The sequence below is a fragment of the Lytechinus variegatus genome, chromosome 8 (genome assembly GCF_018143015.1).
Source record: "Lytechinus variegatus isolate NC3 chromosome 8, Lvar_3.0, whole genome shotgun sequence".
NCBI classification, from domain to species: domain Eukaryota; kingdom Metazoa; phylum Echinodermata; class Echinoidea; order Temnopleuroida; family Toxopneustidae; genus Lytechinus; species Lytechinus variegatus.
This window is the reverse complement of record NC_054747.1, coordinates 37,954,734-37,978,743: the sequence shown is the minus strand read 5'-3', so window position 1 is coordinate 37,978,743 and position 24,010 is coordinate 37,954,734. Positions and strand designations below refer to the sequence as shown.

The following is a 24,010-nucleotide window of genomic DNA, read 5'->3' as shown; positions in this document are numbered from 1 at the left end:
TACGATCATTGCTAAGCTTTGTGTTACGGGCCCCTGATTTGGTAATCAAACATTGTAAAATTTGATGCAAATACATGGAACACCTTACTGATTTAGGTTCTATAAATACTTAAATTCAAATCTATGGTACCACCTAGTTACCATCCTTATTAGAATAAAACCAAATTGAATATCTAGTCGTAATGACATCATAGCAATGCTCCTACAATTAGCTTCAAAATCAATTTGGTCTTTACTCCAAAACAATGTCTTGCAATCATCCAAAATTTTTATACATGTATTATTTTTACAGTTCATTTTAATCTAAAATAAAAAGATAAAAATTCACCCTTTTAGGGGGAATGTTTCATAAACATACCTTAAGGCTCAAATCTCAATGTGTTTTGAGCTCCTTTAGTTCTTCTGGCTGTTGACACTTTGACAGCCTACTTATAAAGGGAATCCAGTCACTTCAATCCTATGGCACCACCAAATAATGCAATTGTGTTATGCAGTTGAAGAAATTACTATTTTGATTGAATTTAAGATTTGGGGTGTCAGTCATAATTACTTCTTTTTTATTATCATTGTTTTTGGAGGGAGGGCTGTAAACATACCTTTACTCTAATCTCCATGTTTCATGAGCTCATTTAGTTCTTCTGGCTGATGACTGTATGATAGTCTACTTATATAAAGGGAATCCAGTCACTCAATCCTAAGCCTCCTTCTTGCCTGGCTCTTGTAATTGCTCCAAGGTATGCTTTGAAGTTCTGGGTGAAAAACAGAAGTGTGATTAAATAATGTATTGATATATTACTGATTTATATGATATAGTGGAATAAATATTCATGTTATCATTGTATATACTGTAAAACAAAATGCTTGTGTCAAGTGAATGAGGTTGTTAATAAGTTCAATTCAATAATATTAACTAATCTTTACTTTCTTATATTTGCCTTACAATTTCTTGATCAGAACACTGTTGCAAAAAAGAGTTGTATTTGAACACAAAAAAAATCAGGACTGAAATTATGAAACTATATGATCTTTCAGGGAGATTTGTTCTGAAATAAAAACAAATTATTAAGAAGAACTCACCATACTTGGCCATGATTTTTACTCCATCCATGATCCGGCTGGAATGACGTAGCTAACAAACGGAGGATTTACAAGGTGTGGCAGTACAAAGAAGCAGAATGAGTTCTTGAATAGTTCTTGCTTGCTGGGAAAAAAGAGAGAGAAATCAAAATGACTTTCCTAAAGATTAGAGCTAGATTCCTATGGCACTTCAACAACTCTTGTGTTTTTGGTGATTGATACATAATCATTATGACCCTAGGCATTGGATCTATCACTGTTCCACAAATGCACTCTCTCCACTCCCTGGGGAGCAACCTGGCCAGGCAACAGTGGTTTGTTTACCAATGCACACATGCAAGTTTCCTCTCCTAAACTGGTAATAGCTGTGACTAAGTTCTCTAACTTCTTATATTAGAGGGGGAATGGTACCTAATTCCTCATCCATGGAGTATGTTATTATTATTAGGGTAAACAAAGACTAGATTACCAACATTCATTAATGGAATACAGCAAAAGTTCTTAATTCATCGTTTCAAGCTATAAACAATTCATGCAATAAACATTTTTCAAAAATTTCAAATAGAAAATTTTAGCAACAATGTATTAATTCAAATTTTTTTTTCTTCAAAATGTTAGTGTTAGGAACAAGGAAAACTTTGGCAACAATTGTTTTATATTTAAAAAAAAAATCAAACCTCAGTATGTTTAACTCTGTACAATACTGACATGAATGAACATAGAAAGCTTCTCTGCAAAGTTCGAATTTGTGAAACAAAGACAATTTTTTTTTCAGTTTTGAACCTCATATCCTTAACTTTCATTACAATAATAAACTAACAATCCCTTGCAAAGTACATTCAGCAACAGTAAGAAACAGTCAAAGACTAAAAAAGTCCACACAATTTTGATGGCAGTCAGTATTCTGTTGAAATTGTTGACTGCACATGTATATTCATCCTTTATCAAATTATGCAACACAGGCGAAGTTTTAAACATCCACAGATAACAGAATTGTTTATACCCTATGGCCAGTATTCTGAAGTCAGGTTTAACGAGACCACGGTCTAACTCTCTGCTAAAATTACGGGAATCCAAAAATTCAGCAATGCTGTTGTATTGTATATTTTTTATGTTTACTATTTTGTTTCCTTATGCTTTCATAATGAAGAAAAAATGCTTCAAAATACTTTCATTATCAATCCCAGACAACTTGGGTGTCATATGAGTTAGTAAATTGGAAGTGTACTCTAATTGTCGGATCAGACAAATTTCCTTGATTTTGATTGGCTGAGAAGCACAGTTCCTATGGTAACTGTTGAATTAAAGAGATCTTTCATGAAACCCTAGTGTAATCTATTTTGTCAATGAAATGTTAATGTGCCACTTTATATCTCACCCACAGTTAAGGAAAGGATAAGCCTTGTAGGACAATAAAAATTGAAAAAGATAACCGGATTGTATGAACAATTCTGAAATATTATCAAGTCTACACAAATAATATTTATTCTCTTTAAAAAAATGTTGTGTCCTAACATGCAATTTTTATGATCCACCCCTTAAAGTTCTTGAGTGTTCTGTGTCCTTCTATATGGGAGGATCAAGCCAGGTCAGACATTTCACATATTGATAGTGGACAATGGTGGTGTTGTAGGCCAGAGTTGGACGTGTATTCCGCCAGTGATAGTTGAGGTTTTGACATGGAATAGTATACAAATGATGCATGCAGCTGAGTGCGTTAGCGGAATGCAGAGCAGGCGAGGTTTCTTTAGATAGGTGCAGCACTGTGCACGAGCCGCTGGTAGCGGGTGCCCAGTGTGCACCATCTAAAGAAACCGAGTTTTCTATGCATTTACTTTTACGCACGACAGAGCAAGTGCATTATTTGTTTAATAAAATACCAACACAGAAACAAATTCTCAAAAAGTTATAGTACAGTTTTGTTGGGCTTCTTCTGGGACTTGTACCGCACTGGTTTGCTTGAGCGTGCAATGTCAATTTTTGTTGCGCACATTTTCCACTCTTGTGCGTGCACAATAAGTTGGATGTCATGTGACGCATGTTGACCAATCGCGATGCTTGAAATAATGTATATTTTATAAAGTTCATTGACCTTATATCTGCTGTGTTCTTCATCAACCTCTGGTTCGATATACCTCCAACCCTGACCCACCTTAGTCAGCCCTGATCCGACTAGATTCGTCACTGCTTCTGTGCCCAATTATAAAAATCTTTCATAGCAATTCATCATATATTTGACTGAAAGCACATTATTTTCAGTGCAATTATTCTTTTTTAAATCCCTTAATCAAACCAAGTCGCCCTAAATTAGGTTTCATATTTGCTTCGGCAGTAATTGCTCCAATGTAAATTCAACATAACGATCACATGATTACTTCAATCCTGGATTTGAAATACCAAACCTAAAGCCAACAGTAACCCTATAATATATCTTAGACCAAATAAACCCAGAGCAATAATCCCAGGAGCAAATGTTGCGTCATCATAGACCAAGCAAGTGAAAGTTTTACCCTTCAGTACAATCCAAGCTGACCTGACGTGTGCAGGGTGGTATGTGTACGCCCCATTCCATTCACATGATAAACCACTGTGGTGGTTTTGTAGGACTTTACTTGCTGTGAGAATGTGACATGTGACTGGCCAAACACCCACTCTGTAGGAAGCTTTTCTTACAGATCGAACAGCAATAAGGTCTCTCGTTGGTGTGGACCCTCATGTGCTTCTTGAGGTCGCTGCGATGGTTACTCCTGTGGCCACATTCCTGGCAGAGGTACGGCTGCGAGTTGGTGTGCGTCCGCTTGTGGACACGGAGGAGCTGCGCAGTGACAAACCGTTTGTCGCATTCACAGCAAATGTGGTTGAGTTCCCCAGTGTGAACGGCTTTCTCGTGCTTCGCCAGGTCGTAACGCCGGCTGTACGATTTGCCACAGGTGCCGCACGTGTGAATCTTCAGCCCTGCATGCGTTCTCATGTGGCAGCGCAGTCCAAAGTTACGGGTGAAGCGCATGTCGCAGAGTTCACAGGCAAAGGGTTTCTCGCCCGAGTGAACACGGAAGTGGCGTTCAAGGTCTGGTTTTCTCTTGAAGCCACGGCCACACTGCGGACACTGTAATCGAGATTTGTCTTTCACTGGCCGTCCCATCCGAACTTGACATCTTTTGTTTACTTTGGGGTTGTTGGTAATGGCTCCAGAAGAACCATTACCATCACAGATATCAATGTGATCATTTTCTTTCAGAACAAGCTGTTTTCTTCTCTCGACTGCATCATCTTCATTATCAGCACTAGTTTCCGCACCATTCTGGAATTTGGAAGGCACCCTTCCTCTAGACCTCAACCCTGATTGCTTCCAGACTTCTGAATCATCGCCTTCAATCACAGATCTCTCTTCATATTGTTCCTGCATAATATCCTTTGTGTCTCTTTGTCCTCTCTCCTTTTCTACATCTCCGGCTCCTGCATGACCCCTTACATGCCTGGCATAGCATTTGCAATCAGTTGGGAACCTACTGCATTCCCCACAATAGTAGAGAGAAGGGCCCCCAGAGTCACCCTCGCTGCAATGGCCAAACCCATTCTGAAAAGCTCTTAAAGGACTTGATATTCCCGTGGTACCAATTGACATTCTCGCTCCAGGAACCTTCTGCTCGGGGTGCAGGTCACTTCCTCTTTGACCGGATGACGAGCTTCGACCATTAGTCAGAGAATCTTGTCTTTCCAAACTTGCTGCTTCCATTGCAAGAATAGTTTCAGGCGTCAGTGAAGTGTGGCTGAGACCTCTTTTCTTTTCTTGACCTTGACTTTGACCATGACCTTCTTCCAGAGGGTGTCTGTCAGCCGTGTATTCTCCACCGCTATCCTCCTCTTCAATCCATCCCAAATCGTCATCACCACCTTTGATAACAAGAAAATCAAAACAAAATTCAGAGCATGATCGCCTATTCACTATCAAAATCACATCAAAGTATCTAATCATGAAACATCATGGAATTTCATTCTTCTCGCCAGACTTGCCATCTGTATTCACTATTTAATTTTGAATGAGTAATGTATTATGTAAAGTGGGTATTCATACAGTCTCTCATTCTAAATTACATGTGGCCAACAAGATATCTCAAACAAGGACTGAGAATAAGGAATGGTCATCATTTACCACCTTCGATAAAAATTATTATTTATTTGACCAAATCATGATACAAGCATAGATGAGATTATACATGGTAAAGAGAAACAATACAGAATGGAGCAGTGCTACATGCTGGTCAGGGGTGATAAAAGCATAATAAATAGCTGTTGCTCAGAAGCATATCACCCCCCCACATGGAGCACTGCGTACAAATCAACTTAGACAACAATTTGCACATAAAATGATCTAGCCCAATGTTTGGCGATATTTCTATATTAAAATAATAATGAAATGCAGAAGCTGATTGATGTTTACAACTAGAGAATGATTGAAAGAAATAATCAGAAAGGTAGTCTACTAATCATAATAAGTTGACTGGTGAAAAAAAACGAAAAAAATACAATATCAGAGCATGATTTAATATTCACTACATCACAAAAGGGATAACTTTATACCTTGGTCACATTTACTCTACAACGGCCGTACGGCGAGTCGAAAACAGCAGTTATAACATATTTTTGTGCCAGCTGTACACAGGTGGTATGAATAGAAATGAATAAAAACGGCTGTTTTCGACTCACCGTACGGCAGCAGTACATCAAATGTGACCGTGGTATTACTTGTCAAGTTTAATCAGCATTTCTGGTTATAGGAGAAAAGCTTTAAAACAATCTTTTGTCTCGTCCTATGTGAAAAAAAAAAAATTGTGTAGTTTTTTGTGAAGCTGTTAGAAGAAATGAGGAGCAAATTGTGAAGCAATATCAGGAAATGTATTCCCTTGTATCAAATCATGTAACTTTATGGAATTCACTCTTCTTGCCATCTGTACTCACTTATTGATTGTCAGTAACGATCAAGAGCTATTTTATACAGCAAATATTCAGTTTCTTATACCAAACTATTCAAATTTATTTCAAGGTTAATATTAACTATAATAATTTATGCATATAAATAGATTCAGCTAGATATTTTTACATAAATCTTCTAAAAATGCTAATAACAGGTATAGACACACTTTACTAAGATTCTCATCCAAATACAGATAAGTTTACCATATTATAAATGCATTCTTAATTTTTCATGACATATATTTTTTCTGTTGAATCATCGGTGATAGCAGTCTCATTATCACAAAGAAAATGAGATGTGGCCAACAAAATATCTCAAACAAGCAATGAGAATAAGTTCTGGCACTCCACGTACCATTCTATAAGTAAAGTCATGTTGAACTTAGAGGAGCTAGAGCTTTATGAAACATCCCACCGAAAGAAAGATTTAGAAAAAAATGCCAACCTTCCTCATATTCTGACAGATCTTCTTCTTTAATGAGAGAAGCAGTGTTTGATGAAGAGATAGAAGAGTGGCTCGCTTCTGTAATATTCATATTGAGGATGGCTTCCAGTGTCACATCTCATCTGCTGGTCAAACAAGCAAGGTGTCACAAAAAAATTAACATCACATCAGGTATGAAGGACTTTTCTGGAGATTTTTCAGTCTTTACTTTGGGTACTTGACAATTTATCTAACTTCTAAGTAATACAGTCTGACTTTAATAATAATAATAATTGTACATTTATATTGCACAATTCTATACTCATTACTCAATTGTAAAATAACTAACAAGATAAATACACGAAATCATGATTAAGTGATTTGTCTAAATTTTGGTATTATTTTCGTGTAAATATAAGGCTATAGGCCTAAGTGGTTAAATCATTAATGGGGGAAATGAACTTCTTTTCCATTTACAAATTGTGTGATAAGTAGTCACTTAAACAAATCAAGTATTTTGGAGCAACATTGTCTCCAAATACCCTCTTGTGTGTGGGCCTATGCTTTGCTGTACCAGGCTTCATGGCGAGCGAGTAAGCTTACGACGTTACGTTTAGTAGAATAATTTTCCTCCCCAGAACTAAGCCTCCAGGACAAGGGGCCAATTGCACGAAAGGGTCTTTCCAAGGACCGTCTTTCATGTCGCCCATCTAATCTTTTTTTATGATGCGCCATGTGAAAAGCATTTTAAATAAATCATCTGCAAACATATTTCATTCATCCGTTAAAATAAACAAAATATTTGTTTATAAAATGATGTGATATATCATGAAATTGTATAAAATTTGATTAAAAAGCAAGCTAACGAATCTTATTCTTTGTCAGAAATTTCAAAAACACCCCGCTTATAGCGTATCATAAAAGATGGGCGACACGAAAGACGGTCCTTGGAAAGACCCTTTCGTGCAATCGGCCCCAGGCTTTTCTCACTCTCATTTCCCAACTGCGACTGGTATAAACACAAATATGAACACTTGGGACTAAAGTAAAAAAAAAAAATATGAGACTTTTTTTAGAGAAATCATGTCACTAATATTGACATCACAGACTTACCATGTATGAACATACATAAAACAAGAGTCGATCTTTAAATCTGGAATTCTACGTATACGTATACAGGCAAATGGATAATTTTCTACACCGAGTCTAGATGAAATCAGCATTCTCGTATTTATTTTTGCAACGCTGCCATCTCGTGGCAGCTTTGATCACACAGTGCGTGCAGTACGCAGCCCAAGATGAAATATCTTGAGCACGAGATATTCTTTTGGGGGGGGGGAAGAAGCGGATCCAGGATTTTCCAAAGGGGGGCAAATTTTTGGGAGGAAAATTTTGACAAGCCCCCCCCCCAAAAAAAAGAATAACTAAAAAAAAGGTTTTCAACGACAAATTAAGGATATTGCGTACCCGAAAAAAAATTGACAAGCAAAAAAAAAACGGTCTTCAATTTCAAAAGAAGGGTAATTTTAAACATTACAAATTTTTAATTTTGCTTCTCAAAAGGGGGGGTGCACGTGCCCCCCCTAGATCCGCGCCTGTGGGGTGTTCATGGACTAGGTTTCTCTTGCTTTAAGATCATCCCCACCACTACCATCATCACCATCATCATCATCACCATCATTATCATCATCATCACCATCATCACCATCATCATCACCATCATCATCCCAATCATCATCATCACCATCACCATCATCATCACCATCATCACCATCCTCTTCCTCATCATCATCATCAGTATATCATCATTCATCATCACCATCATCATCATTGTCATCATCAGTATCATCATTCACCATCATCATCATCGTCATCATTATCATCATCATCATCACCATCATCATCATCATCACCTTCCTCATCATCATCATCAGTATATCATCATTCATCATCATCATCATTGTCATCATCAGTATCATCATTCACCATCATCATCATCGTCATCACCATCGTTAAATCGCCATCGAAGACTAAATTCTAAACTAGGTATTCAACTATTGCCCCTTTATTTTGAAAAACCTTGAACCGAATACTACAAAAGATCCTTTTGCTATCATATCATTCATTTCATTTCCTTCAAATCGATATGTTTTCAAGATTTTTTTTATTTTGTTATTAGTTTATTAGTGATCTCGATTTCCTTTTTTTCTTTTTCCCCTCACTCATTGATTATTATGTTCATTTTGTTGACTGTTGTATAAATGTATTGTTTTTATGCTTTTTCTTTTAATTTCTGTTGATACAGGGCCCCTTGGTCGAACAGTTTTCATAACTGAAAGGGCTACCTTGTTAAAATAAAGAGGCAAATAAATAAAACCAATAAATAAATACTTATTAGAAGGTTTCAAAGTGTGTCGACTTATAGAATTTACTCATTTCATCTATTTAGAAAATGGATTCGAAGTTTTAGTTTTTATGCAATGACCAGTATTTAACTTTTGATACCAATTGACAGACCACTTTGGTGTTATGGCTTAGGGGGACTGCCACATGGGCGACGCCATAGGGCGGATGCAGAGGTGATTTAAGTACCCTGTGACTTTAAAATAGTGAACTTAAGAGGAGGGGAGAAAAATATATTAAAAGACAAGTCCACTCCAACAAAAAGTTGATTTGAATAAAATGGGGAAAATCCATTGCAAGTATAACGCTGAAAATTTCATCCAAATCGGATTTAAAATAAACAATTTATGACTTTATTCGAGTTTCGCTTAATTTCAAGGACAAGTCCACCCCAACAAAAACTTGATTTGAATAAAAAAGAAAAATTCAACAAGCATAACACTGAAAATTTCATCAAAATCGGATGTAAAATAAGAAAGTTATGGCATTTTAAAGTTTCGCTTTATTTCACAAAACAGTTACATGCACATCTCGATCGGTATGCAAATGAGAATCTGATGACATCACTCTCTCACTGTTTCTTTTGTATTTCATTATCTGAAATATGAAATATTCTATTTTTCTCCCATTGTCAAGTGAAACAATGATTAATTCCTCCATGATCATGTGGAATTAGCATTATTTCATACTATATATGGTTCAGTCAAGTTGATCCTTATTGTAAAATCTTTAAAAAAAACCCCGAAATATTGTATAATTCAAACAATAAAACACAAAAGAAATAGTGAGTGACGGACATCATCGACCGTCTCATTTGTAAGTCACTAAGTTATACATATCACTGTTTTGTGGAAAATAAGCGAAACTTTAACATGTCATAACTTTCCTATTTTGATTTTGATGAAATTTTTAGCATTATGATAATTTAACTTTCCTCTATTTATTTGAATTAACATTTTTTCTCGGGTGGACTTGACCTTTAAGGAAAAAAAAGTATGCAACGAGGTTTTGGCCGTGTAGCTCCATATTATCCATGTAATAACATTTTTGAACAAATAATTTTTTTTCACCCCCGATTGCCAATTCGTATATTGCCAACTCGTCCATTCATCACATGGTCTATTTTCATTTCATCTATTACCATTCCGTCCACCAACATTTCGCCCAACAACCGTTTTGGGTCCAATCATCACTTCGTCTAATCACCATTTAGTCTTTTTGTACACTTTAAAAGAGAAATTCCAGTAGTTACAGTAAACACTGATTTCACGAGAAAGTCTGTAAAACAAGGCCTAAAGGTATTGTTATAACTTTGTGAGCAGCCGATTTAAAAAAATTCTCAAACCAAGATGAAACATGTGTACAAGTGAATGTATTAGAACTAATAAACCCTTAAAACAACCATTATTGAGAATGAAAAGCTAAAACTACAAGGCAAACCCCGATTTTGTACATAGGCGTCGTATGGGATGAAATTAAGATGGTGTTTCCGGTCACTTTATATTTCAATTTTTGAAGCACTAAATAATTATTTTCGAACGCAATTTTTTCTGGGCTTCATTTTTGTAACATATCACAGACACTGGTGACAAGTGTGACCTTCTAGCTCAGATTTTTTTAAACGTCAAACCAATGTTAACCAATCACTTTAACTGTCAGTATATCATCGAGGATCTAGATCTGGTACAGTTACATAAACTGAACTTTGTGAAATCTTGAAATCTACGCTGAAAAATGTTCACACCGAAGATCCCCAACACAGATAATCGCACGTGGGACAATGTATAATTATTGCTTAGAGCGTCGGGCCCAACGCTCTACCCGAATCCTGTGCTTATTTGCTGATTTCTCAGCAATTACACAATGTCTTCCAGAATCCTTTGGCACATGCGTTTTATTCATACAAACAGACACTTTGGTGGTCATTTCATTGGATTCTGTACGAACTCATTTTGATATCGTTACCAAAACTAGCATTTACCTTTAAAACACTCATAGTTCAATTATACAAAATGGTATATAGATTATTAGACCAAAAATAAACCTGGTAGTTCAATTCAATTCTTTATTTCATTTCCATGATACAAAGAAATAAGTTAAAATTAAATGATTAGAACATATAGAGTAAAAACAAAATCAAATTTTCGTCTAAATCAGACTAGGGATTTGCACACATTGCCCTTTTCTCTCGTTAAGATGAGATTTTTCAATACACCAACTTATGAAAATATGACTGAATAATTATGATTTCATGTAATAATGAAATATGTTGAGAAAGAAAAGTGGACATAGCATCATCAGTCAAACTTGTTTAATTTCGCATCGATGTACATTTTCATCACAAAATATTGCTTAAATTCAACAAATTTATTTTCTTTCAAATTTGGATGAAATTTTCAGCATTTTGCTATTTGAATTTCATTGGATATTTCTATCTTCTGCCTCTTTAAGTATCCCTTTGAAATTGAACTATGAATGAGTAGTAAGAAAATTATTACCAAAAATTCTGTAAGGCTATTTAATACGGATTTATTGGTCATAAGTATAATAAAATCTTACTGACTGATATTATTCACTTTCGCAATGTGTAGTTATTATTCAAGCATGCATTTTGGGTGGTCTTTACATAGAACTAAACCACTGGTCCAAGGCCACGGCTTTCTGATTATTGCTAGATTATGGTGGTAATAAAACAACAAACCGATATGAAATTAAATTGTTAGCACGCCATGAAACCCAATCCAACCTTCCATGATCTTTGCTAAAAAGAAAGATTTTTTACTTGGGAGCTATGCCTCGAAAAAAAGGGAGAGTCCCTTATCATGCCAAGAAAGGGAAAGAGGGTTTTCCCCCTGCCCGACTGCGCACTGCACGCTAGTGACGTCACGATAATTCGCCGCCACGTCAACAGGCGACCTGGCGCTGAACTTTTCGGGAGATTTATGATAGTCTAAATATTCAAACATTTAAGATAACAATACAATATTGCATAAACTCTCCAGTCAATGTGATCGATGTTCATATTAAAAATTTATTCTAGATATGTTTGATCTGAATTTTTGTATTTTTATTCGACGCAACGTATGTTATCCAGAGATATGATCACTGATTCAGGCAATAAATCGATACAAAAGATTTACAAGAAAGACTAGGCATAGGACATAGCGTTGGTATCTGCGATCTCGTTCGTACACACAATACACATAACAATACCTTCCTGCATTTCGTGTGTTCTCGTGTGTGTCCTGTCGATTGCCATGAAGCTAGCAAGGCATACTAGTACTTGTGTAATGTATTGTGCGTGTGTGTGTGTTTGTGCCTGTGTATAATCAATGAAGCAGGGGCCGTGTACAACGATCATACACAACATGTCGGCGGTTGGTCCAACCAATCTAACGTTGTACATTGCGGGGGTTCCCCTAACACGCTCCGCGTACACGAACGACCCAATCCAGCAATTCGGCATTTTCCCTCTTACATGATTCCTTGTTCGGCGTTTTTGATCAACTGAAATTCTGTGAATTATTTTCGTTTTGGAATTCCGACGTCATTTCGAGAAGCAGGGGAATTACAAGAAAATCACCCGATGTCCATCATATTAGTCTAAGGTTCACAAAGGTAGGAAAATGCATCATTTTCTTTGAGTGAATGAAGCTGAGCCGAGTGAAGACTGAAGTCGAGTGAAAAGCTATTACGAGACCTGTCCTGGCTGTAGCACAGAGCTGTGTGTCTACCAATTTCTTTTTCTTTTTTCCATGGCATTGATGTCGGTATAAAGAAATTACCCCCACGGCCACGCAGCCATTATTTCTCTAACTTCCAGCTGGCATAGGACTGGTACTCGGGGACATTGTAATGTTAAGTTTAGGGTAGATAACTGTTAGTTAATCATGGATTTGTCTTAAATAATATACAAAAAATAAATTAGAGTCTGACTGAGTGTGATTGAACTGATTCTGACTGGCCTGTCGCATGCTGGGAGCTGGACTAATGGAGGGCGGGAGTGGACATGTGCTTGTGAAACTGGGGGGGGGGGGGGGGAGACAATGCCCTGCCTCTGATCTGGATAATAATAGTGAACTGAAGGTATTCATTTGGAAACCATCACTGAAGCTGAATGCCTATGATGTTTATGATGTTAGATCTATATAGATCTACATGTACTGTATATTTTCATGCACTCGTGTTTGGCTAGATCTAGTCTAAACACTTATCTTTAATCATTTGTAACAATGATCAATAGCCAATCAAAATTAGAGATTCCGACCATTATCATATATGCATGACAAAGTTATGAAATGGTAACTTTTAAGAAGCGGGACCCAGGTACCCATTCACCTCACCTGGGTTGAGTGCAACAGAATGTGGGTAAAATTCTTGCTGGAGGAAAACACGCCATGACTTGGAATCGAACCCATGATGTCCCTCAGATTGAAAGTACCCGAGATTCTGGAAGAATGCTGATGATCCCAGCAGTCGTGCTTCCAGTTCAAGTCCTCCTTCTCGTCATAACCACGAGAAGTCTAGACCACGATTATATGATCATATGTTCTGAGTTTTATGGCACTGTTTCTGCAATTTTTTTTACTGAGATGGCATTTTTCCCCAGCAATCGGGATATTTTTTCTTCTTCGAGTAGGGCCAAGCATCCCTAAACATGATACGCATTTACAAAATACATATTATGAAATAATAATTCCTAGAGCAAAAGGAAGGAAAAGTTGAACCTTTGTTCTCAACACAAAGAAAAAATCTGAAGAATTCCCTCTAATTTTCGGCTTCTCAACTTTCAACAGATGAACATTCATGATCAAATTCATGAGCAGTTTGTAACTTTGTTCTCAAATTTTGTTTTGAAACGATGTCAGAGCATGCATCTACATGTAGCAACGCACCTGGCCAGAATTACAGTTTAGATATGAATCAAGTTCTCGAAACCAATCAGATATTATGACATCATGACTCTATTCTGATTTTACAGTTGGCTACTCCGAATAAAAATAATATGTCCATTTATATAGCGCAGTTACTATGTGCATATACTCAACTGCGCTAAAAAGGCTACACATGCGGGTGTAATTATGGGAGTCTCTGTGACTTTCACATACATTGCGGGTATCAAAAAAGGAGGTCATAAATACTTATTGTTACGTACATAATGTCCGTATATCGTGAGTGAATTGATAACAAGTAGATCGTGAAGTGAAGTATTGTGTACATTCCCCGCCCCCACACAACTCTCTCATCACTGCCCCCCCCATTTGTGTATCAAATGTACGCTTCTATTTTATTAAATAGAAATTCATCTGATTTGTTACCAACGAACGTATTTACAACATGCGTTGAATGTGGACATAATGTATGGGGGGGGGGGGGATTTTTAAATGATATATTTATATCGCACAGCACACCGAGTGGTGAACATGTAGAAAGGTCGATGGGCCTTTTTTCTTATCTCTCAAAAGTAACCAGGGGACCAACGGCTTAAGGTCCTCTCCGAGGGACCTGGTAATGACGATAAATGCCTTTATACCAAAGGGTAATATCGCACCACTTTGGAATCGAACCCGGGTCACCGGAATCCGAAACCCCCGCTCTACCGACTGAGCTATATTCTTACTTGTACTTGTAGCTTTGGCTTTTGGGGCCTTTTGCCTAAAATGTACGATGTTTCTTGGACCCAACTCCGTCCAATATAGTTTGAATGAAACCCTCTATCAGTTATACTGTAGAAAGTCTCGAGAAAACAAAGCGATCTGATCCAGGGCAGGGATGGCGTCCAGGGGAGGGGGAGACATATAGGTGATGTCATTTTCTCAAAATCATTGAATCATACATATACGTGTATTATCGAGTTAAACGACCTAAGGTCTCCTTTTATTTATTTTTTCTCTCTCTCCGTTTTTTCTTTTTTTTGGGGGGGGGGGGGTACTGCTTGAAAAATCGTAGGGAGCGCTTGTTCCCTGTGGGGCCGACCCTACTTAGGGGTACAGTTCGCAACTTCGCATCACAAACCTTCTTTTTCTCCAGAACATCTCTTCATCTTTATACCCTTTACCAAAATATGCCAGTAATACAACCCCTCTCCAGCTCCCTATTCCAACTGTTCCGTTCACACCCACTTTTCCAGAAGAAGTTCAAAATTGAAAATGATGAGGTGGGTTTGGTCACGCCACTTGTTATTAGAGAGACATTGTGAAATCGTCCATGTGTTTGCTTTTATAATGGTACTATTTATTTTGTGTGTACCTGGGGAAAGGAAATGGAAGGAAACCAAACATAAAACTAAACCATCACGTGTATAGCTATCATGGGTAGAGTAAACAATGCTCCGGGAAAATCATAAAGAACTCGGCTATAAATAATAACAATAGACCTCGAGATTTGTTGACATTGACTCTCTTGGTCTAAAGTTCGAGGATACTTTTTTAGGGATGTGGTGCATGTTAACACCACTGGCGGATCCAGTTGGGGGTAAAACAAGGGACGACCCCCCCCCTCCATTATAAAATTTTGAGAATCACTCATCAATTATTTCTCAGTCCCAAGCAACTTATCCGCGCCCCTCTATTTAAAATTTGCTCTTCGCGCCCTCATACTGTATATTTGTAAACTGGATCCGTTATTGGGTAAAACGGTTGTGGATAAAATCAACTTTATGCCTAAATGTATTTCGTTTTTTTTTTCTTGTAAGGTGTGTTTTTGTGTCTGTGTTGAATTTTGTACATCATGCCATTGCGTGCAAGACTGCTGCCTTGTATAAAAGTTGCGAAAAGTGTTATGTTGTTATCAAAGAAGACATGAGATTTAATGAAAATTGTAAGTGCGGTTTCAGTATGTTTGTATGTAAAAGTTGTTCGATGAGGTATAACGTTGGGCGGAGGGGGCGGGGCGCTTATTTTACTTTGCTCAAGTAGTAACGTTAGGGCTTCGTTTTTCGCACAACATCCTACACGACAGCAAATGATTATACATGTATATTACTTTTAATAGTATACATCAGGCATTCTTTTCAATACTTTGACCGATTCATTGTTGTGCAGAGCTTATGCATGTGTGGTACATTAAAATGCAATGAAAATGTGGGCGTGGATTCGTCTCCTAGGTAACGCAGCCGATACAATGGTTTGACCTTTTCTTCTCCAACCCGGGGGAAGAAAATTCTGATTATCAGGAGATTATTAACGACTGGAATAAACTCAGATAACTTTAACTTTCCATACAAGCGATGCAATGTACATGTAAACTTAAAAGAACGCTTGAAAATGGTAGCTTTTGCTGGGAGAGGCAAGTTACGCTGTTTATTGTGTAAAAAGTAAAAACTGCCAAAACATATCAGATAGGGTCCTACAAAGGCGACCATGCATATTTCTAGATTAAAACGCTCACATTTTTTTCAACGGGGAGGGTCTACCCCTTTAGTCCTTTCCTTATACATGCACACCCAACATATGCTTCTTGGTCTTCATTTCCGCGCGATTATTTGGTTGGTTATCTTATTACCAATTTTTTTTAAATACGTATGTTATCTTTTGAGGAGCAAAGTAAAATAAGAATAAAAAAGTACATTGAAGTATGTGAACATGTTATGTTTAGGGTATACATGTAACTTTGATTAATGTATATAAAGGGGAAAAACACGTGGATCAATTGGTTAAAGATTTTGTCGTTGATGTGTACAGAAATAAAGGTTAAGTTGATCCTCCAAATTTTTGTGTCAGTATAGCCTACAGACGCTTACCCCCCCCCGGGGCTTAAGCGGCGAGAAGGCCCCCCCAGGCCTTCTCGCCGCTTAAACCTATATGTACTATGAAGACATCTCCGTGTCTTTATGACACAGTCACATTTCTCCTACGGCGTCCGTACCAGCTACAAAGAGGTGGTTTGTATGTGGTAGGGAAATGTGACTGTTGCATTACTCTCCGTGACTGCATTTGTCATGCTTTATTATTGAAAGAGTTGCGTTTAAACGCAAGTCAAAAAATCAAACGCAAGTCCCAAATGCGCGCTGTTGATTGGTTGAAAATCAAGTTGCGCATGATTTTCAGAGTTGCGATCGATTGCAACTCTTTCTGCAACGGACCCCTGGTCTTATAATCACAGGCTCACCAATCAGGGTGACATTTTGTGAAAGTTTTCAGCACTGTCTGACAATTTCAATAAAAACTTATTTTTATTTGATCGGAAGCTCTGGTCGCTGACTGCGCATGATCAAAAGATCTATACGCATGATCATGAGGAAGGTCATTTGTACTAAACATGGTGGTTAAAAATATCTTATAAGCACAATTTGATGTCAATTTTATTCAATATATCCACAAAAAATTTTGAATTGTGGTTTTCATTTACATCCACAAAAACAATATCACAATACATCAATTCAACAACTATGCCATTTCACAGTTGCAACAACATTCATGCATTCAAAGTAGGAATGCAACAAATGCCTTCATAAGGTATTCATTGATGTGCTATTCTAGGCACCTGGTCTATTCAATTTCTTCATCCTGCTATGTAAGGTAAGCTTACGTACTTATCTTGCTTTGAAATCTGCCTATCTTAATGAAATGAAATGGAAGGTCATGTGACCAAAATTGTCCATAGTGAACTACGAACTGGTCTATTCTAGTAAAATACTTGGTTTTTATTGAATCAGAAGCTCTGGCCGCTGACTGTAAGAATTAAACTGCCGAAGAAAGGCAACTTGTCAGTGCTGAAAATTATTGCGTGAAACGTCCCGTCCCCAGTATTATCTTTGCACCCATCCCCAGTCTGCTTGATGTTAGGGGAATGCCCCTGTACGTATTGCTGTTGTGCGCGCCGTGATGTAATGGCACCCACTACACTGCATACATGTACATGTAGCATGGTGAATTTGAAAAGAAATGACACAACTGCATTTAGATCGACGCAATAAACATGAACAATGCCACAACCCATAAGATTAGGCTACTTGCGCAGGAGTAGTCCAAGTAGACTAAATCTTTTGTGCCTGACTTCGAGATTGCAAAGACTAATTTATCATCTTCCCCTGTTTTCTAACTTTAATAAAGACATGGTCTGCAGCAATTTGATAATGGATTATCATGAATTCGTAGGATAAATATGGATGTATTTGTTCTTGTTTTTTTTCACGAGAAGAGGACAGTTGTTACAAACTCAAGAGTCTGTTTTTGCAGACTATACTTGTGACGTAAACAGGGACTTGCCCGTTTGCAAGGGTGGTGTTTTTCGATTATCGTGTCGCATTGCTGCACGTTTGTCTATGGCACCGGGCTATGGCAACAACAATTAAAATCTGGTAATCAATGAACACAAATAATATTACTGCTACATCGATGCAGACCTAACCTTGATCTAGTTCAAGGTTAAATGAACGAAATCAGTAAACTATGATACTGTTTGAAATTATTCAGAGGGATTCGCATGAAACTCATGCATGCTCGTCCCGATGCTCGTCGTGATTCAATTGTCCACATGGAAAGAATTGCTCGCACCAGGAGCGTACCTATGATTTTCCACCGGGGGGGGGGGCAAACCCGTCCGCCGAAAAAAAATTGCCCCCCCCGGCGGAAAAAATTGACAAAAAAAAGAAAGGTCTTCAATCCTAAATAAAGGTTTTCGTTCCAGAAAAAAAAAATTGACAAGCAAAAAAAAAGAAAGTCTTCACGCTCGTCAAGGGGGGGGGGCGAAATAGATATTGTCGAAATTTCCCGTACAACACGTATGGAATCGCCCCAAAGGGAAGTCGAACATATTTGTACATGCAGTGGTAGGGGTAGACTTTAGCATTAAACTTCTACAATCATGACAATACGAATTTAGAATATCCACCGAACATCAATACATTTCTCTTGCTATGATCTTCCGCCCCTGGATGGGTTATCTCTCTTCCTATTTAAAGCTAGTTTCCCGCTTTTGATTAAGTTTTATTGTCCAAAATGGGGTCGAGTCTCGCCATTGTAAAGGTTTAGAAAGCTGTGAAGCAACGCAGACTGCAATGTAGAAAAATTGTATGAGCACTGTATTGTGTATGTCTTTGCAATATGATCCCAGTACATCTTTTCTGCATGACCGACATTTCACCTTGGCCCATTGTCCACGATAAATAACAGCAACAGAAACAACAACAAATAAAGTAATTCGTTTTCATAATTCATAATTATTGTGCTCTGTTAAATTCAGAATACACTGTATAACTGTGGTGTTAAAACCGACACCAATTGGTGTTAATAGAGGACCACACCTGAAGTGTTAAAATTACACCCTAAAGATTGAACATAACACCAAAGTGTTTAAATGTAACAACCAAAGGTGTTGTAATAACACCTCTAGGCGTAAAACTAACACCACCAATTTAACACCGGTGTAAAATAACTGGTGTGGTCCTCTATGTTCACCGGTCAACACCACAGTTTGTGCTGTGTAAGACTAGAGTTGTACGCAGGCCTTCAGAACAAGGTTTTGAGGTTGAAGATAATGAAAGGGGGACAGACACTAGTCTGCTATGTGCAGAAGAATGGCTTGTGAGGTGGGAACTCGGCTCGCGAAGCGCGCTGCTTCTGGTTCGCTTCGCAAAAAGGGCGAGCGAACATCTGCAGCCCTAGTCTGCTATGCAGACTCCTTAAATCAGGTGTGATACACACACTGCAGATGTGGGTCTACAGTTGTAGACTAGACATACACTATCATGTCCCGAAAGAAGGGACAAAGATGGAACAAGGTCAAAGAAAAGCCACTGAGATGGGGAGAGAGTAACAGTAACGAGGGGAGGGGGGGGGGTCAAAGTAGATCAGAAAAAGGGATATGTGGGAGGGGGAGGTATATAGGATTGCAATTAGAACACAACGGATGCTTGTGTCTTTTGAATCCTAGAGTATTATATAAGATTAATTCGTATAGATGTTTTTATAATTAACTAATAAATTCTTGAATGCTTTTCACTCGAAGCACATTCATCATTTGCGATGCTTCAATGTATGCAGCGTCACTTTCACTGCATCGACGCAATCGCTGTGCGGAAGAAAATATTGTACATGTATTGCGAAATATAATTTATGAATATTGCGCAATTCACATATTTGCGAAACAAACCATACATGTAATAAGTATAGTGGTCTCTGTTGCTATTTCCATTGAGCTACTAACGGAGTAATACGCATGTAGCTCCACGTTATATCATTGCACATACATTTTTTTTTTAAATACTCGTCTTTACTCGAGTATGCGGCTAGCCGCGCTAATCGATGTCCCCTGCGCCTTGTTGCAAAAAATAAACTTAAATAAAAATACTGTCATGTCAGCTCTGTATGAGAATGTATAGTGCTGGCTGAAAATGATAATATCTATACTAAATAAAATAGATTCAAATTAGCAAAAAGATTATATTGACATTTAAGTCTAATAAAAACAAATCTGTAGACTAATATTAGGGTACCATGTATGTGCCCCCACCGCCAGGATGGGAGAGAAGGCTCCTTTTTTATTCTCTCTTCAAAAAATTAATTCTGCTCATCTTCTCAATTATCATTTATGGAACCATCCCATGACACTTAAACCTGAACGAAGACTCGTTTAAATCTCATTCCACAGAAACTCGCTCAATAACCCGCGTCTGCGCATGTCCCATTTCCAACGGTGCTTACCCGATCGTAGTCTTAAAACCCAGACTCATTTGTAAAAATAACACACCCGAACATCACAAACACACACATAACTGTGTCCCACGGGCCAGGACCCTGTTTCATAAGGCCTACATATTGTTCTTTGTGTTGATTTCTACTCTTTGATGAACGATCCATCGTAAAAATCATTCCTTAAGTTTTATGTTACGGGGGTGGGGGCGATTCAAACAACAATGACTCTGCCTACTTGATCACCCCATTAAAAATGCAATCGAAAATCTGTATTAATGTATCAGCCAGCATCATTCGTGCACAGATATTCTGTGTTAGCTTACCAAATGCGACCGTCTGTATGTTTGCTATTATTAGTTTTTTAAAATGACGTCAATAATATCCCGACCCCGAGACATGCCGAGATGGCATTTGTTTTAGGAAACGCTGAATCATTATTTTAAGTGACATTAGTCTTTTGTACTAGGTGATATCATGTGATTATTGATGAAGTGTCATTATTTGTAGAACGTGTAGACTTCTAAAGATATATCATTTCAATTGAAATTGTACAGTAGCTTTCAATGAAAAAACTTGTCAGGTGGGGCAAAAAAAATTGATAAAAGGTCATCAATATTCTGTCAGGGAGTGTCTGAGAGAGATGAAGGTGAAAGAAAGTAAGAACGAAAAAAAAAAGAAAGAAGGAAGGAAGGAAGGAAGGAGGGAGGGGAGAAAGAAAGAGAGAGAGAGAGGAGAGAAAGAAAGAAAGAAAGAAAGAAGAAGAAAGAAAGAGGGGAATGAGAGAGGAGTAAGTTGAGGACTGATTAACCTTCGAGGGAGGGGGGGGGGGGTCAGGCAAAATAACAAAAAGTGCACAGTGTGTATGTCGGGCAGTCCATTTGCTGTGATTTTCTATGAATAGCCTTCATACTTCAGACACACTTGCTCTACGGTGAGTCGAAAGCAGACGTTTTAACATTTTTCGAACAAGCTACATACATGTATATACATGTAGGTGATTTGAATAAAGATGAATAAAACGGCTGCTTTCGACTCGCAGTACGACCACCGAAGGGAAATGTAACTGCAACATATCTTGTCATTATCATTCCGGGGACGACAATGCCTTGATTGTAACGTTTATTTGCTAGCCTAACATTTTTTATTTGTTCTTGTTTTATTTCACACAGATTCCTGTCCATTTTGACGAGACCATCTGAACGTGAGACGCTGGGATAAATAATTAAATAATGGAATCACCTGGCCTAAAATCAAATATGCTTGATTGTTGATATCAGTGGGGGAATTCCCACATCGTGAACTCGGGACATTAAAGCGTCCGCTGCTCTTACGTTCTGTGTTTGCATAATTGACATGATTTTTGCATGGAAGCTCGTGAATGCGGATATTGAATGCAATGTTGTGTGATAGATTCATGTACATTTATAAGGAAGTTGCTGAGTCAAACTTACAATGAGTGAAGGAAAGGGAGAGATTTCAGAGGTAGATGGCTCCGCCCCTCTTGATTTAAGAGTGAAAAGGGAAGTAAAGTCAGAGCCGACAACAACACCTGTGACGGAGAATGTTCCACTCAATCTATCCAGGCCGGTGCATCCGAAAACTGCCTCTTCAGCACCGCCGGAACAACCAACTCCCGCAGCTCCTCCGCTGCAGATGCTACTACAGAGGGGGACTGGGGATGTTGGGGTCCAGGGCAAGCCAGGGAGTCCAGAAGTACAAGCAGCGGTTGTTCCCCCTCCACTTGTGAAGCACAGTACAAGCGATAGTGGGAGTGTCAGCAAGACAATGCTTGTTAAAGCACCACCCAAATCTACGGCACCAATGCATCACCAGATCAGCGTGGTGCCTCCGCCGGATACGATGGCTTCTGGACATGTTGTCGGTGCCCCCTACAAGAGATCAGCTCCCGCTTTTCTTCAGCATGGCTACCTGGTTCCTCCGCATCTAACTCCTCATGCAATCGCACTAGAGACTGTTGTAGGGAGCCCGAAGATACCGTTGGTTACCTCTGAGAGTAATCACGCTTCCGGGAACGTCAAGACAACATCTCCAGCCATTCCCTCGGGACCAACTAAGTTGGCCAAAACAACGCATTTAACGCCACCGGCACTGTCACCCACTAAAAGCCCCAAATCGATAGCTGCTCCGTCGGCGTCAGCAGGTGCACCTTCCCCAGCGTCAGCAAGAGCACCTTCCCCAGCAAACTCCCCAGCGCATGAGCACTATGTGAAAGCACCCAGTCCTCGTCCTCACCCGAAGAAAAAGACTTCACCAGTACCGCGGGAAAGTCCCAGTCATGTGGTTCAGGTGACATCAGAGTCTGGTCCTGCCAAAGCCTCTCCAGCCTCGAGCGGAAGACCTGAAAAGCATGGTCCAACTCTTCATGGAGTACACCAAGCATTGCCAATGAGCATGGACAGATTAGTAGCACACGGGGCGCCACCGCGGCCCCATGGAACGACTGGACCCCATCCTGGAAATTCGCAGAAGCACCCTCCAGGTCACTCGTCACCTAGCGGTCTACACTCCCAGGAGGTTCCATCACACCCTCGACCAAGGTTACCGCAGCATCGCAAGAAATCCCCAACCACGTCAACGCCAGCGTCGAAAAGTGCGGTATCGCAGAACCCGGAGTTAACGGCGGGACCGCGTCATGTTTCTGGCTTACCGCAGCATCTACCGCGGCAAGGACAACCTCTGCATGTCTCTCCGCAGCAACTACCGCAGCGGTTACCGATTGGGACTCCCCATCACGCTGTGCATGCCCCACCAGTGGAAGCTCTGTTAACCCTTCGTCATCCTATCACGTCTGGCTCCTCTATTCCAGAAGGTATGTCTATACAATGTAAAACAAAACCTGTCATTGTATAACCTCATCTACATGTAGCCTCAACACCAACAAAACTGTCGTTTTAATTCATATGTCACATGTTATGTTGCATTGCCCAATAGTCAATTGCCGATCGAGAAAAAGCAGACTTTTAAAGTCATGCTGATTATATTTTGTATTCATATCGACCAGTTTTAAAATCAAACACTTCAATACGATTCAAGTTTAAAAGTGCACGGATACTATTCATCCGACAAGATTATTGTTGTTTTTTTTTGCATTCATAATGTGAAGAAAATTAAATTTAACTTCAATGTGAATAGAAAAGTATAACAGTCTATTACATGTACATTTATTTAGAATTTCAATTACAATGTAGATCTAGTCTATTCTAAATCATATGATTGGATGTTTTTGACTAAAGGTGTATCGCTTTACCCTCCACGTGTTACCCGCCCGCCCGGTATCAACCCAGGACCGCATGGACCCTCTCCTGTAGTCTCTCCAGCTACCAACCCCCACCCAGCCACGACCCTCTCCGCCCCGCCCTTCCCCACCCGCCCATCTCCACCCCGTACCGCAACCGCTCCCCACACCTCGGCGCAGGTGTCCCCGTCCTCCCCGCCGACCTCCTCCACCTCCCAGCCACACCCATCCACCCTTCCT

General features: G+C 39.0%; 2 protein-coding genes across 4 annotated transcripts; one reads left to right on the top strand and one right to left on the bottom strand.

The window, feature by feature from the left end:
* Window positions 1-1,083: 1,083 nt before the first annotated feature.
* Window positions 1,084-7,719, bottom strand: LOC121420464 (zinc finger protein 551-like). Of its 3 annotated transcripts, none has more exons than XR_005970762.1 (4): window positions 7,589-7,719; window positions 6,497-6,621; window positions 3,588-4,971; window positions 1,084-1,201 (listed from the first exon to the last, which is right to left on the bottom strand). XR_005970762.1 is itself a non-coding variant. In XM_041615110.1 (3 exons), the coding sequence occupies exons 2-3, from the start codon at window positions 6,585-6,587 to the stop codon at window positions 3,686-3,688; spliced, it is 1,377 nt and encodes a 458-aa protein (XP_041471044.1). In that variant the 5' UTR covers window positions 6,588-6,621; window positions 7,589-7,719; the 3' UTR covers window positions 1,208-3,685. The 3 variants fall into 3 exon arrangements, 1 of the variants encoding a protein (XP_041471044.1); XR_005970763.1 differs by having other exon boundaries at window positions 6,497-6,618; XM_041615110.1 differs by lacking the exon at window positions 1,084-1,201 and having other exon boundaries at window positions 1,208-4,971.
* A 3,929-nt stretch (window positions 7,720-11,648) lies between these two features.
* Window positions 11,649-24,010, top strand: LOC121419710 (proline-rich receptor-like protein kinase PERK10; the record flags this gene model as incomplete). Its single annotated transcript, XM_041614166.1, has 3 exons — window positions 11,649-12,496; window positions 21,684-23,344; window positions 23,769-24,010. Coding segments are annotated over exons 2-3 (1,620 nt in total), but the record flags the coding sequence as incomplete, so codon positions are not given.

What these genes read in the sequence shown, in the direction of transcription:
- LOC121420464 (XM_041615110.1), bottom strand. Translation starts at nt 6,587, where the DNA reads ATGAATATTACAGAAGCGAGCCACTCTTCTATCTCTTCATCAAACACT. An exon ending in TCTGTCAGAATATGAGGAAG is followed by an intron (nt 4,972 to 6,496) that starts GTTGGCATTTTT and finishes TTGTTATCAAAG; the next exon opens with GTGGTGATGACGATTTGGGA.